At 46.0% G+C, this 14,454-nt stretch overlaps 3 protein-coding genes across 6 annotated transcripts; 1 reads left to right on the top strand and 2 right to left on the bottom strand.

Moving 5' to 3' along the window:
• Positions 1 to 2,194: 2,194 nt before the first annotated feature.
• On the bottom strand, positions 2,195 to 5,808 carry LOC131883157 (putative uncharacterized protein DDB_G0277255). Of its 3 annotated transcripts, XM_059230536.1 has the most exons (7): positions 5,796 to 5,808; positions 4,938 to 5,271; positions 4,686 to 4,831; positions 3,726 to 4,616; positions 3,053 to 3,598; positions 2,878 to 2,978; positions 2,195 to 2,708 (listed from the first exon to the last, which is right to left on the bottom strand). In XM_059230536.1, the coding sequence occupies exons 4-7, from the start codon at positions 4,204 to 4,206 to the stop codon at positions 2,334 to 2,336; spliced, it is 1,503 nt and encodes a 500-aa protein (XP_059086519.1). In that variant the 5' UTR covers positions 4,207 to 4,616; positions 4,686 to 4,831; positions 4,938 to 5,271; positions 5,796 to 5,808; the 3' UTR covers positions 2,195 to 2,333. The 3 variants fall into 3 exon arrangements, with proteins under 3 accessions (XP_059086519.1, XP_059086518.1, XP_059086520.1); XM_059230535.1 differs by lacking the exon at positions 5,796 to 5,808 and having other exon boundaries at positions 4,938 to 5,377; XM_059230537.1 differs by lacking the exon at positions 5,796 to 5,808 and having other exon boundaries at positions 4,897 to 4,953.
• A 550-nt stretch (positions 5,809 to 6,358) lies between these two features.
• On the bottom strand, positions 6,359 to 9,488 carry LOC131883158 (putative neutral sphingomyelinase). The gene is made up of 2 exons (XM_059230538.1): positions 8,450 to 9,488; positions 6,359 to 7,796 (listed from the first exon to the last, which is right to left on the bottom strand). The coding sequence occupies exons 1-2, from the start codon at positions 8,601 to 8,603 to the stop codon at positions 6,688 to 6,690; spliced, it is 1,263 nt and encodes a 420-aa protein (XP_059086521.1). The 5' UTR covers positions 8,604 to 9,488; the 3' UTR covers positions 6,359 to 6,687.
• Positions 9,489 to 10,180: 692 nt separating this feature from the next.
• Positions 10,181 to 13,901, top strand: LOC131883156 (uncharacterized). Of its 2 annotated transcripts, none has more exons than XM_059230533.1 (6): positions 10,181 to 11,636; positions 11,713 to 11,846; positions 12,018 to 12,896; positions 12,976 to 13,341; positions 13,425 to 13,496; positions 13,565 to 13,901. In XM_059230533.1, the coding sequence occupies exons 1-6, from the start codon at positions 11,506 to 11,508 to the stop codon at positions 13,765 to 13,767; spliced, it is 1,785 nt and encodes a 594-aa protein (XP_059086516.1). In that variant the 5' UTR covers positions 10,181 to 11,505; the 3' UTR covers positions 13,768 to 13,901. The 2 variants fall into 2 exon arrangements, with proteins under 2 accessions (XP_059086516.1, XP_059086517.1); XM_059230534.1 differs by having other exon boundaries at positions 10,182 to 11,636; positions 13,425 to 13,495; positions 13,576 to 13,901.
• The last annotated feature ends 553 nt before the right edge of the window (positions 13,902 to 14,454 follow it).

Genomic DNA, 14,454 nt, shown 5'->3' with positions numbered 1-14,454 from the left:
GAGAGAGAAAGAGAAAGAGAGAGGATAAAGACGAGGCCAAAAAGGTTGGAGCTTGGAACAATCCGTCTACTTTTCTTGAAAGAGTAACTTTTGGAGAGTAGTGCTTGAAGTGGAAAGTCGTAATAAATCATAAGTATTAAATTCGAGCCACTATGTCCCTGAAATGTCAGGCTGCAATTTAGGTTGTCACCGAGATGTTCTATGGTACAACGGGAAAAAATGCAATGGTTTCAAGCATTCATTGGAAAACCCAGCAGTCTCGGCCAAGGATAGCTATTCTACAATTGCCAGAAGGGCATTGGGCGGGTTTTCCCGGCCAACAATTATGATAGAAAAGAGGTCGGGACTTGGTGGTCGCCAAGAGGCAAAGAGGCAATCGAAGCCATGGCCAGCGTGGGATTCTCGGTTGGACTTCATTTTGCTCTCAAGGAAAGTTGTTATGTCTTTGCCACCACTTGGGCCACGTTTAGAGTGTGGCTCCTGGTTTGGTGGTTGGTTGGGTGGTTGGGTTGGTGGGTTGGCAACTTGGTTGGTTGGCTCTTCATGAGAAGTACCGGTAAGGGGAAAGATCGTGTAGGGACAAAACAACCACTGGAACGAAGGTCGAAGCGAGGGAACAGTTGGAATCAACGCATTGGATACGAACGAGGGAAATAGTCGGAGGCAAATCAAAGTGTCTACATGCATATTGGATCAGGCAGAAGGGACCAGGTAGAGAGAGCTATTGGGTCTTTAAACGTTTTCCTTGGAACGAATTGCACTTGGATGAAACCGGCAGCGTGAAATCGAGCCGTCTCATATCCCTCGATCGCCACGCACATGAATTGGGTCAGAGAGAAGGCGAATTCTTGTGTAAATGAGTACAATGATGTATTCTCTATCCCGCACGATTCACTGTAATCGTCTTTTATTATGTCCCCTAACGTGAATTAATGGTCCTTGTCCATCACGATGCTCTTGCTTGACAAAGGGTGAATTGGAACGAAGCCGAGGTCAAACTATTGAGAACCGTTAATATGCCCTAATTAAAGGTCTTGGGATAGCCCATCTACCTTTTAGGGTCCTTGCATCTACGTTCTACGTAGATACTGCAACGGCAACAAATCGCACAGAAGGCAAAAACACGTTGTGGTAGAGAAAATAAAGGAAAAATCTTGAGAAAGGTTAAGTGAATCACAATATTGGAATACTTGTTTGCCTTACAGCTCTTGGGAGAGAAGTGCCTCTCCCACCAATATACTGAGAGCAGTGTTATGGTTTGGACTCAACTCATCATTTCGACAGTAAGAGTGCCCTTTCGTTGATTTTCGAGTATTTTAACCAAAGCAGTCAAACAAACCAACCATGAACCATCTGGTTTCTTGAGGTTGGAAGTTTTTTTTTTTTTTAGAATCGTATGACCAAATATGCTAAAAGTCAGTTTTCCAAAGTTCACTCAAAAGAGGTGGACTGGCTGCAAATGAATTAAACCTATAAGTATCAGCTTTCTAACTACAGCTCAAGATTGCCCTAGTTGGCATTCAAATAAAAGTTTGATCAACGTATCATGAACTCCTTACAATATGGGATTGTAAAAAGATACATATTTGTCAAGTATTGCTTCAGTCCCTTCAATAGTCGGAGTGCTGGCCATATTTCTTTAGTGCGTCAATGCTTACTTCAGGCAACTTTAATGCTTAGACTGATCGCAGTATTTCAATTTTGATTATTAATTATATACTAATAATAATAAATGAATTGATTTAATGAAATAATATTAATCATATACCTATAATAAATGTATGTTATTAATTTCGGTATTCATTAGTATCGCAGTAAGCAAAAGTAGCTTTCAAGTCAGCACTCTGGTGCACTACTTAGGGTAGCTGTTGTATCTAAGGGACAAATATACGCTATGCATTTGTTCATGTTAACATCCGCTTATCCATCTCCTCGTCCAAGGTTTGGGTCGAGCGGAAAAAAAAGTAACCACGGTGCTATTCGTCTTGAGATGAACGCGAAAACTTTTTTAGAGATATATTTCCCTCTTTGCGGATGACACTATCAAAAAAGTTTACAAACCTCCCATACCGACCCCAGCAGAGATCAAGAATGAGAAAAAAGCAGGAGTCCGTCCATGCTTCTCTGAGAACTTCTAAATGTTGACTCGCCAAAGGTTGGAGTGGTTCCAGACGCAATAAAAAAGTCACACAAGTAAAACAAACAAGGATTGTATTCAATACCAGAGATAGATTGACACCTATGAAAACAAGATCGAAAGAAAGGACGCCATCAATTCATGAATGAATGATGAAAATCGGTTGGTCGAAAGGCCCATGGCCCATGGGTGTGATCTAAGATTGGGATGCTTCCATGCCGTCACTCTCCAAAGAAGTGTGCTCTTTGAGGACCGTGTCGGGTGAGGTCAGATTCAACTTTTTCATCGAAAAGTTGCCTGATCTGCCAGCCAACTTGGAACTCAGGAGATTGGCGTTCCTCATGTGGGATGGAGAGCTATGGGCGGTGTAGGTTCCACGGGTTTGAGGCGAATGAAGCCTTTGTAGAAACATATTCAACATGGGGATCTCTCTTAGGGAAGACTTGGCAGCAACAAAACAAGTGTTTTTCTGCCGGCCATCGCTGTTATTGCTATTATTATTGTTGTTATTGTTGATGATTTTCGAGGAACCCTTTCGGAGAAGTGTTCCTTTCTTCGACGATTGCTTTTGCTGAAATGTGGAGTTGAATGGGCCATTCATTACAAGATTACAAGATTCATTACTTCTTGGAACTCATGCTCGGTGTGCTTACATACACTCATTACCAGTTTCCTCATTCATGACCGTTCCTTCGTTCCCTTTCTTTTCCCAAACATCAAGGAATGAACATTAAACTTACCGTGAGCTTTTGATATTCTGGGTTGTCTAGAATTTCCGAATCTTTCAAGCGAGGTTCTCCCTTTATAATCCATTTCGGATCGACTTGGCAAGCTCCCTCATCTGTGGGAAATTAAAACAACAACAAGTTAGTTGAACGCACGGCTCCATGAATGTGCTGAAATTCTAAGGCTTACCTGATGACAGGTCTTTAGGAGCCAAGGCAATAGAGGGTTCAATCGGATTGAGTTCTTCACCCTCACTTTCCTCTTGGACTCGAATGTCGTGTTGTCGTTCCTCTCGTTCATAATCGTCCTCTTCGCTCAAGCTGCTTTCCTCTTGGCTTTCGTAAGACCAACTGGAGTCCTGATCGCGTCGAGAATCCTGAAGCAACAAGCTCAAGGAACGGGATTTGCTCAGAGTGATTTGAGAAAATGCCTTCCGAAGCGAGAAGTAAGGTCGACTTGGATGGGAATTCCTAGTATTGGAGAGGCAACTGCTCGACAAATGCCGACTCAGACCAGAGCGAACCCCGCCAAATGTAAGGCTTCGATGACGAGTCGAATGGCCTGATGGCGCTTTCATCTGATGAATATCGGAAGACAACCTCCTGGTTCGATGGTTATAGCCACCCCCGGCCTCAGATTCAGATCCTGACGAGGTCAAGGTTGACGAGCTGGGAGAAGCCTTGGCTTGTGAGGTCTTCAACCCTCGTCGGACGGCTCGCACTCGATGTTTTTGGCCTGGAAAAATTGTGCACGCTGAGTAATCAGAATCAGTTTGTCTACACTAGTCTTCATCCGAGTTCGTGTGACTGATTGAAATGAAAATGGTGGCTCGAACACGGAAAACACGACGAATGTGTCTTACCTGTCAGATGAGCTTGGAGTTGATTTGAAGAATTGACTGATACAGCACAAACTTCGCAACGAATCGGAGTATTGCTCAACACCCCTGAATCTGATGGGTCTTGGTTAGATTTTCGTGGAACTTGAGCTATTCGCATGTTGCTTCCGTGGTGGTTATTGTTGTTGTTGCTGGTGGTGGTAGTGGTGGTACCATTGTTGACTTGTTCTTCTGATTTCGGATTAATGTACAGAGATTGGTGAGAGCCACCCATCCAGTTGGTCTGGTTGTGACCAGGGCGACCGAGAGAGTTTCTTCCGCTGCCATACGATCCTCGCCCATGGATGTTTTCGCGTCCCCTGGCCAGATACTGAGGATATTTTGATCCCGGATGCAGCGACGAGGATGAGTAGGAAGCTGAACTCAAGAGAGAGCTCGTATCTCCAAAAGAGCGGTTCGACTCTGCCCCGGAATTGGCACCTCCGGCACAAGACCCATGGTTCATGAAGAATCCTGGGTTATTGTGCCCTGTGGGTCAACTTGCCATTATGTGATGGTGATTGAGCACATCTGGATTCATAGCCATGGGCACTGGTGCTATGTCCACATTGGGTTGGGTCGGTATGGGTAGATAGCCAAAGAAAGGATGGGGGGCATAACCGGGCAGGGGGTGCGCCCCAGGGATTACTGAAGGGCACGACGTAGAAACCGGGATATTGGCACTGGGATAGGCCATCAAGCCTGCACCAGGCACAAAGTTTGGAGTGGTTCCATATGCTCCTCCTGGATATAGATGGTTGTAATTTGGGAACATTTGAGGATTCGGAGGGGGTGACGAAATGAATCCCATGGGATTGCCCATGATATTGCTTGAATTTTCTTGTAATCGATAGGTTGGAGTTTGGTCCACTTTTTCTAGAAGACGAACGAGGTGAAACGTCAGAGACTTGTATGCCATCGGTTATCTCTCATAGGAAGACTTACGACTCTTTTCCCAGCATTGCTGAATACATTGCAGCCTCTTGTGATGTTTCTTTCCCGAGGAATGTATTTTTGCTTGCCGGCATGAGTTGAGCTGAATATTGCACACTCTGCAATAATGCGGCAATGGTGTGTTCACCAAGCTTGACCTAAAACCAAATTTGGATAGAGTTGGCATTAGAACGATACTCAAGTCGCTTCCGATTGGACATACATAACGCCGTGAGATGAGCTAAACGATTCTTTGCTTCTTACCCATTTGCCATGCCTGAACCGGCGATTGCGTGACTGCCGCTGCCTCCATGATTTCTGCTACTGCTGTTACTGTTGCTGCTACTGCTGCTGCTCCCATTGGCATTCGAGCCAAAGCCCGAGTTCGACGTGCTCGGGCCTGACAGGGGCTGGAGAAATCCCTGGCATTGACAGGGTTGATAGTCGATGGAACCATTAGATTCCATCATGGCAGAGGGATGATGACTTTGGAACCGAGGATCACTTGGTAGCACACCTCTTGGGTCAAATTCTATGAGAAGCACATTCTCGGATTCTCGGAAACGGACCAAATTTCTCTTCTCAAGGCCCTTTTTCACTGCGAAATGGGCAATCCACATACGACGAGGAGATATGAACACTTTGCATTACGGTGGTTGACTACCAAGTATGAGAGAGAAAGAGAGAGAGACACACACACACGCACGCACGCATGCACTCACTGTAGCACGTACGTACGCACGCACACGTAAGACGAACCACGGCCACCTGGCACACTAGTGCGGTTAATCTGCCTCCTCACCTGCCTCACAACCTCTCCCATGAATAGACTTGCAAGACGTGAGCCCTCTCGATTCTACCTACTGCACGTCCCGACTCCATACGCAAGCATGCATGGTTTCATCTTGTACTTCTGACGAGGGAAAACCAGGGACATGGCCGTCCATCTATCCATCCTTCTTGATCAAACGGGCCTTCGCTTGCACAGGCCATGGAGATACCTACTATTACCACTACCTTCATGGCACTACTTGCCACTCGCGGAGAGAAATCTAGCCAATTGGCAAAACGAAATAACTCAGCAGTGAAGGTATGAACTCTGGTAGAGTGGTAACCACATACCCCGTACCTATCTCGATCGATCCTGCTACCATCGGGCTATGCTATCTGTGCCAGAAGGGCCACCTGATACTGTATTTTCTGTACGTTCACGACGGTCTACGAGTAAATACTTAGCCTACTTAAGCGGGATAAAAGCATGCGGAAAATCCCTGAAGGAAGAGGACTCGGCCCACCATTTAACATAGCTTGTTTGCAACCCACGCAGCTCTGGACGGACGAACCAAGGATTTCGACTCGTAAGTCGGGGCCTTCCATTCCCAACCCATCCGGCACATGAAATTGCACTTCAATTTTCTTGGGGGCCCCTCGTCGTTCACCGATCTCTCGTCCTATGCACAGATTGACAATTGATGGACGGATGGACGGACGGACGTTTGGACGGTTCGGACGTACCCAGGAACGGACAAGTACGAACGGATGGTCGGTTTCTTGGCGGGTACTTTAAGCAGACCAATTATGGATGCAGGTAGTGAAATGTTCTAGACGAGAAAAAGAGATCTCACGCTTTTCGACAACTCGAATCTTAAGTACGTTTGGACCGAAATAATTCATTACCACTGGGATCGGATGGATGTCTTCTAGTTATAACAGCGTTTATTCTTTTTTTGTCAGACTGGCACGTTTTTTTGCAACAATGATATAAATAACAGTGGTAGTAGATGAACAACGACGATCTAAGCAAATTAAATTAGGGCAAGTAGCATTAACGATAATTCACAATTCATCAACAAATAAACGATAAACCTCTGTATGAGATCAAAGGCATCACACACTGACTGTGCGTGGTGAAGGAGAAACGTGGGAAGGAAGGATAGAAGACTGATATCACATTTAGCTGACTGTTGGATCACTGATGAGCGCTTGGTACAACTCTCAATAAGGCAACCCTTGGTTATTTGTAGTCGCCCACAATTTGGGTCAAGTTCATTTTGAAATTGTTCTCTTGTTGAGGGCGGTTAGGGTGGTCGTGGTAGCTTTGGTCTGGGCCAAGCTCGCTGGCATGGCGAAGAGTACTAAGGTTTGTGGAGGAGCGTTGTTCCTCCGACCGAAGTGGGCGATGATCAAAATAAGCATGGCTATCATCATCATCATCATCATCATCATCAATAGCATTACTGAGACGACCATTATATCCGACCGCTTGGGTCGCCATTTGGACGTCAAAAATGACGTGCAACGCCTCATGGTCGGAGAGACTGACCAACTCGTTCTTTTGATTTCGCGTCATGAACATGGGCATGGTGAACTCTGAAGTTCGCATCTTGACGTGTCGCTCGTTGGACGTGAACATGAGGTAGTCGATCCGCTCGGGGAAAGCCTCACGGGTATAGGTGTTCCTGATGTTGCCGAACGTGGCAAACCAAGAATGAAAAGAAGTCTCTGGATGAATATCGAGTAACGAGTCCTTGAGCACGCGTCGCAAGATCGAGTAGGGCTGCTTGCGGCCGCGAAGAGGCAAGGCATTGAGATCTCCACCAAAGAGCTTGATGTCTGCATTGGATCTCTCCACATATTGGGCTGCTTCGAGAGCTTGGGTGAAACGATAATTAGAGTTATCGTTATTGGGGTTGTTGGTGTATGAGACGAAGTGAGTGGTGAAAACATCTACCGAGAGTCCTTCCCAACGCACTCGAGCCCTTCCCACCCCTTTAGAAACAAAGATTTCTCCGTCAAAATTCCAGAAGCTTCCACGCTTGGAGAACGGTTTAAAGTCCACCTCTTCGATTGGATGTCGACTCAAGATCATTAAGCCTGAACAGCCCATTGGGATCAGAAACCCGGAGCAATCCACATTGAAGCTCTCGAAGAAAGTGACAAATGGCAAAGTGTGTCGCAAAACATTATAATCTTCCTTGAACCAAACTTCTTGGAGAAGGATGATGTCATAGTCACTAAGGGCGATGATTTCTCTTAGGGCCAAAAATCTATCACGTCTATCCAGTGACCACGGCCAACTCAGGCCCCAAGCGTTCAAATTTAAGATCTTCAACTTCTTGGACTCTGAAAAAGACGAAAAAAGAAGACGCCATTCTTAAAAGGTCGGCGGTCGTTAGCATCAAAACATGTCTAGCTACATGTGGCTTACTTCAACCCATGTTGCACCGTACCGATTGAGCTCTACTATCACACAAAGCCTTACTCAATGCCCAAAACAACTTTGGCTCCAAACCTGTGAGGGTTTGTGAGACATTTTGGTTGCTTACTCACTTACTTCTCTTTTATCGAGCTCAAGGATAACGAGGGCTCAAGGTGTTCTTTAAAAAAGTTGTTCATTACTACATGCATTTAGCAAGCAAATGACAGGCATGTCATGAAATGTGGTGCCACGCTTCGATTCCGATGAAATCAAGTTCAGCTCGCCCACAAATCATTCAACCAGGCGGAATGAAATGCAAATTGAACAAGAAAGACACAAATGATCGTATTAGCAAGGACTTGTTTGCGGTTATGACAACGGCCTTGATTCATCCCTTTCCGGAAATTTCTTTGTCCCTTTTCAAGACGTTAAATCGTCATTTTTCACAGGGATTAAACGCGTGTTGTTGTTCATAGTCATTGTGCCATTGCTAGAGGGAAAGAAGTAGGAAGACCTTCACTTCTTGTGTCGCTGTTTCTGCGAAAGTATGAATGAGATGCGTTGCCAATCAACTTACCCCAATAGATGTCTGCCTTCCGAGGATAGGGATGCCACTCATCCGCGAATAGAACTGGGATCACGGAGAGCAAGAGGACCAAGCCGAGGATGAGTTTAAGAGCACGTTGAGAGGATGTGTCCCAGGCTTGATAATAAGGCCTCATCCGAGGCATCCTAACTCAGAACCCACACCGATGATCCGCCAAGTGCCCATAGCATGCCTGGTACGAATCTCTCGAACTCGCGGAACAAGCCCCGAAGAGGACAGAAGCACAAACACAACCACACGACCCAGAAACGACTGACTGATGGGACTTTTTTCTCTCTGCTGGTGCCACGAGGATTTCCTCCACCACAGTTGTTGTTAAACAACACAAAAATGGACACCCCCAAGAAATGGCACTTATCCTCGGCGCGTTTTTACCTCCGTCTGGCAAGTCACATCTTGACTTATGGCATCGTAGGCCTGAACTCGGTCGAGATCGTCTTTGCCACCGTCGCCTTCTTCGGTCCTCGGAGGAGTGTGTTTTCAGCCACGAGTGTGTTCACCCTCCTTTTTCTTCTCCTTCTTCGTCGCTCTCGTTGGGTCTTTCTTTCCTCCTCGATCGTGTTTCCTCGCTCCTTCCAACTGATGTGCTTCTTTCCTTCGTTCCGGCGAGGCCGGACTCCTCCTCGTTTGACTTGGACACTTGAGATCGTCGAGATCGGCCTAGCTGCTTTTTTTTCTCAAAGTGTTTGCCTCCAGTTACATGTGTATTTGTTACTTGGTTCGGGTCGCTGGAGATTAGTCCCAAAGATTTTGCTCACTCAAGTCGCACGTGATCGTCGTTCGTTGTTTCTGAGCAGAGAATACAAAAAAAAAACCACATGCGGACGATGAAGAAAAACACACCCAAGCTGTTGTTGCTGATGCTGAATTGTTGAGTTCAAGACCTTGGCATTTTTTGTTCCATTTCAAAGGAATTTGAAAGCCAATTTTTGCGACGCGGATTTCGTGAACTCCGCGATCTATACAATTGCAGTGGAGACTGAATTAAGGATGGATTTGTTGATGTGACCCTCCGAGCATTGTTTTCCCAACCATTCAATTTGTAGCGGCTGGTGAGCGAGCAAAATTTGACACCGTTCAAGGTTTTGCTATTCCTTTTGATAGCAATAACTCTCGTTCAGTTTTAAGCCGCCGCCTCCTCTTCCTTCAATTCACCGAGGACAAACTCGGGTCATGTTCATTTGGTCCTTCATTATTCTAGGGAACAAGTTATGATAAAGCAGTCCAGGAAGGAGGGAAAAGGGGGAGAGAACGCGACACCTTGACCATCATCGTCAGTCTTTTGAATTTCGAAATGTGTATGTACTGTCGACGAATTGGAATGGAAAGATCGTCGTGTACCCGGTGGAGTAGAGCAAGCAAGGGTACGTAGTACGGACATGTGAGTCTGTGCATGCGAGTGCTTGATAGCCTCAGGTACAAATGGGATGATGACCAGAGGTTGAAATAGGCCTTTATTAAGACGACCTGTTCTGATGTGTTCGATCTTTGGTGCTCGACCGGACGGACCGCTGCCAACGGTTTGAGTATTCATTCATGTTTCTCGAGGACTCCAAGTCGGTCGAGAGAGTGGAATGTCCTGACTTTCCACGCACGCGTCTCATCCACCCATCCATCTAGGTATCTATTCATCCACCTGGAGACATGAAGCTCCAAAGTCTTTTAGAAGCCAACATGTAATGAAACCGTTACTTCTTGACTTTCGTCAGTGAAGTCGGACCAGGTCAGACCTAAGATGTGCGTACATTTACTGTATCTGGGGATCAAAAACACTTTGGCTCGCCCTCTCAAGTCTCCAGCATAGTAGTAGGTACCTACGTACGAGTACGTAGGTACGTAGTATGTTGTAGTATGTGTTGAACTGTACGGGTGCTTGGGAGGCATGGTTGACAAGTTTCCTTGAAATTCTCAGCATGCTATTTGCCGGTAATGTCATACTTGATCGCAGAGAGGTGAACGTGTCATTTCTCTAGGTTCCACATTGAGAAGCCTCAAAGTACAAGGTTCAAATCAAATTATGCCATTTTCACTGATAAGCTTGAAGGTACAAATGAAAGTCTCTGGTTTCCGAAATTGCCCTAAGTAGACATCCACCTGTGGATGCTAAAGTATGTTCAATGAAAAATGAGGGCCCGGCCTCGTTTGTATTGTCAAGGGTGAGCTTAGACGACTTGTCGAGTTTTCACAACCTTGCTCTGCTGCCAATCAGTCCGTTCGTTCGTTCGTTCGCTCGAGAGCGGTTCGTCATCGGTGGGGGCAGCCTTCTTCAAGGTGTACAAGTCCACCGTTGGTCTGTACTTGCTCACCTGTGATTCGGATTTGGGGACGACGTACGTGCGTGCACGCAACTCGATCTCGGGGAGGTACTACGTAGGTAGTATGTAGTGTAGAGACTCCATGAAAGATAGAAGATACAAACACATACTGCATTGACTTGAGGGAAATCCCGAGGAGCTTCCATAGACGTACACTAGGTTGAAGAGGCATGCTGGCAGGACTACTGTTCATGCAATGTGTGGTGGTAGTGGAAGGAGAAGGACGGATGGTTGGATGGATGGATGGATGGATGGATGGAAGGGCCTTCCAAGTAGTGGTCTCGCTGCTAGGGCCAGATCATCGAAACTTTTGCCGTAGAGTGAGGCAAAGAGCGAGGGAACGAATCAACGAACGAACGAACGCCCCGATGAGGATGGTAGAAAATTGTGTTAGTTCAGCAGGCTCGAAAGAGAAAACTGAATGGTTATCCGGACATGCTCGGCCATGATCACGTAAAGAGTGGATTTGGTAGTCTACAGTGAGGCATCATGGGCTCCTCTACATAGATCGATTGTTCTGCTGCCTTCAAACTTGGATTGAGGCTGACTTTTGGTCGAGGGTGATCGTCTTCTTCGATGACGACGACGACTACGAACACGAAGAAAAAGTCGAAGAGGACGAAGAAGACGACGCCGAAGACGACGACGACGACGACAGTATAGGATTCGGTCTGCATTCAGGGATTTTGGTCCGGAGACTTCAACGAAGACATGGAGGAGGAAGTTCAAGATGGACATTTTTGTCCATCAAACGATCCTCAAAATTGTCGAGTATCCGGAAATGCTGTGTATTGTCAGTGTATATTTGCTCTAGATCCCTTTCCCACTCCAAATTCGAATCGGTAAGTCCTGGGGTTTTCAGCTTAATCAAGTGGTCTCTGTCCATTCAGATCTCATAAGTATGGCTTATGCTTCCAGGAACTCGTCCAATTTGAACCACTACTGTCGGGTTTGCAATACTCAATTGAATTCTTGTAAGCAAGTGAACATTCACATCAGTGGCAAGAAGCATCAGAAACGATTTAACTACCTGAAGTACTCAATTGATACCGGTAAGTTCAATATCCTGTTACTTCATTCATCGAGTCATTCACCGCTTACCCTAGTACGTCCGTTTTAAACGTTGCTTTTCATGCCCACCAATCTTCGATATAATCAATGCCAGAATTGGGTTGAGTTGGGGATTCGACTAAAGTAGGCGTTTCTTTCTTGCAACATTTCAGCTCAAAACAATATTCTTGAAACCTCCCCTCCCAGTCAAGCACCCTCCATGGTCATAAGTCAACCTATGCAAAGTCAATACAACCCGATCCCAAATGGGCTCGAGGCCAATAGTCAAGTAGTTCCAAGCAATTTCCATTCATGCACTCACAAAATGGGGCCCGTGTTCTTTGTGATCAACGGGACCCCCACCAATCGACCCGGGGACGTCATGTCCGCACCAGTTCTTCCGCCCCCTAATGTGCCTCAGGCACCCTTCCCACCCGTGATGCCATCCTCCTCGTCCTACTTCCATCCATCATCTCCACATTATGAGTATGGACCCACCGGTCCTCCATTGGGACATTACGGCCAGACTAGCCCGACTTTGACATCTGGCCTGGGTAGTTCCTTTGGAGATTGCAAATCGACCGAGACAGGGTCTATCTTAAGTGCCACGTCCTACTCGTCCCTGGGGAATCATCCGCCTCCATTTTCGGGCCATTCCCAAGTCCCTGGGTCTCATGATATGGGTACAACGAATTATTCTGTGATGGTTCCCCGCCACAATAGCTATCAGCCACCCCCGTTCCCAGCCACTTCCCATCAGGAGTTCATCATGCTACCGCCCAATCGACAAGGTCACGTGTATCCACCTCCACCAACGGTTCAACCGGCTTCGTTGTCGAGTCCGGTCTATTCCTCGGATGAGGCTTCGTATCAAATGAGTTCATTGCACCACGCCTTGCCGCCTTGTCAAGGCATGGGCGTGGCCAGAGTGACCAGTGGAGAGGAAAGCTCAGGCAGTGTGGAAAGCAATACAAGTCATGGAGGAGAGATTCGATGTGAAGTGTGCCAAGTTTCGGTCAATTCGTCACACCAATTGCACGCTCATTTAGCCGGTAAGACATATCACGAGTGATATCAGAGAGCTCGAGACCCTTTCGCTATCTCGAGATTTCCAATTTTCTCCTTGTTTAGGTCACAAGCACCGTTTACGTTGCCTCCGTCAAGGCATAGACCCGGCTCAATCGATGCTGCTGACTCCGTTCTCCTCAGCATCTCCCTCGAGAACCCCTTCAGAGTGTTCGTACTCGCCAAAGTCATTGCAGAAAGTGCCAATGATGACCTCTCTCCTTGGAAGTCCCTCAACGGACAACAAGACACCTCGGGAAGTTCGTACCAGCCTTCTGGAGACACCGGAACAGTTCATGCAAGTTCCATCTCGGTCAAACACGAATACTCAGTTACTGCCGAACAAGGCTGCCAATGCTAAGACGATCAACAAGAAGCCGGGCAAAAAGGCCAAAGATGGGCCTACCGAATCCAATGCAACGGTTGCAAGTAGTGAGTATAATATTCAAACAGCTTTTGAAAGGCTGAGTGATTGGTTTCAAAATAAACTTGGTTTTTCTCTACCCACCCTGTAGAATCCCCTTTACCTGCCGGAGGCTTATTGAGAGACTCTCACGAACCATCAGTCACTGAAAACAAGTCAAAGGTGAGCTTTCTAATGAAGTGCAATGGGTTTACTTGATCATATTCAAATTGTCGTTTTTTCCATCGTATGAAATTCCGAAGAGCAAATCCCACGAAATTATCAGGCCTTCCACCCAACAACCTGCCGTCAATGCTGCCAAGGACTCCATGTTACAAGCCAGTCCAATGCTCGACAAGTTTCTGCAAACTTTAGACTCTCATCCTGTTAAAGGCCATTATGTAGGCAAACGAGGAGTTGAACATCCCGCCTCCAAAATGGCTCAGAAGATCTAGCGATGATATGACAACAATTTTTCTGACACGCCCCACGTGGCAACCCAATTTGATACATTGCTTGGCGGAATCGTTGCCTCAATTTGACTTTGAAGGTCGTTTGCCATGAACAATAAAATACGGTGATAGATTTACGAATTGCCTTTTTTCACTTGATCAAATTCAGGAACGATTAGCGTTCTGTCCTTGGATTGATGACCACCAGAAAGTTACCAATCAATGACATGTTCGATTGTCTGATTCAACCTCAAAAGCTGTTCAAATCAAATACATGTATTGTGCACCACGCGACGATAATTAAGAGATACAATCCCAACCATGATTATGATCGATGTACATCAAAGTCTCCTTTGAGTTATTTGGTGCGGTCCAAAAGCCAATCAAAAAATGAATCATACTCTTAGGGCCTCTTTATACTTGCACGCTTACTTCTTGATCCACAAACTGCTCTCTGACATTGTCCAAAAATAAGCCTTCGCTGAGCACATTTTTTCTAAAATTATTTCTGGCAATAATTTCCGAATTCCAAATTCGAATGCAGCCTTGAGTTGACAAAAGCGAGGGTTTCGGATTAATCATTACATATTGCCGACATTATTTAATCATGATCAAAGTGTTCCTGAAATAAATCTATCTATATTTTAATGGTTTCATCAAATACATATGTTTTGTAATTCTGTGTTAAAA

Source organism: Tigriopus californicus, chromosome 7 (assembly GCF_007210705.1).
Source record: "Tigriopus californicus strain San Diego chromosome 7, Tcal_SD_v2.1, whole genome shotgun sequence".
In the NCBI taxonomy this organism is placed as follows: domain Eukaryota; kingdom Metazoa; phylum Arthropoda; class Copepoda; order Harpacticoida; family Harpacticidae; genus Tigriopus; species Tigriopus californicus.
The sequence above is the reverse complement of the archived record's forward strand: the minus strand, read 5'-3'. Positions and strand labels throughout refer to the sequence as shown.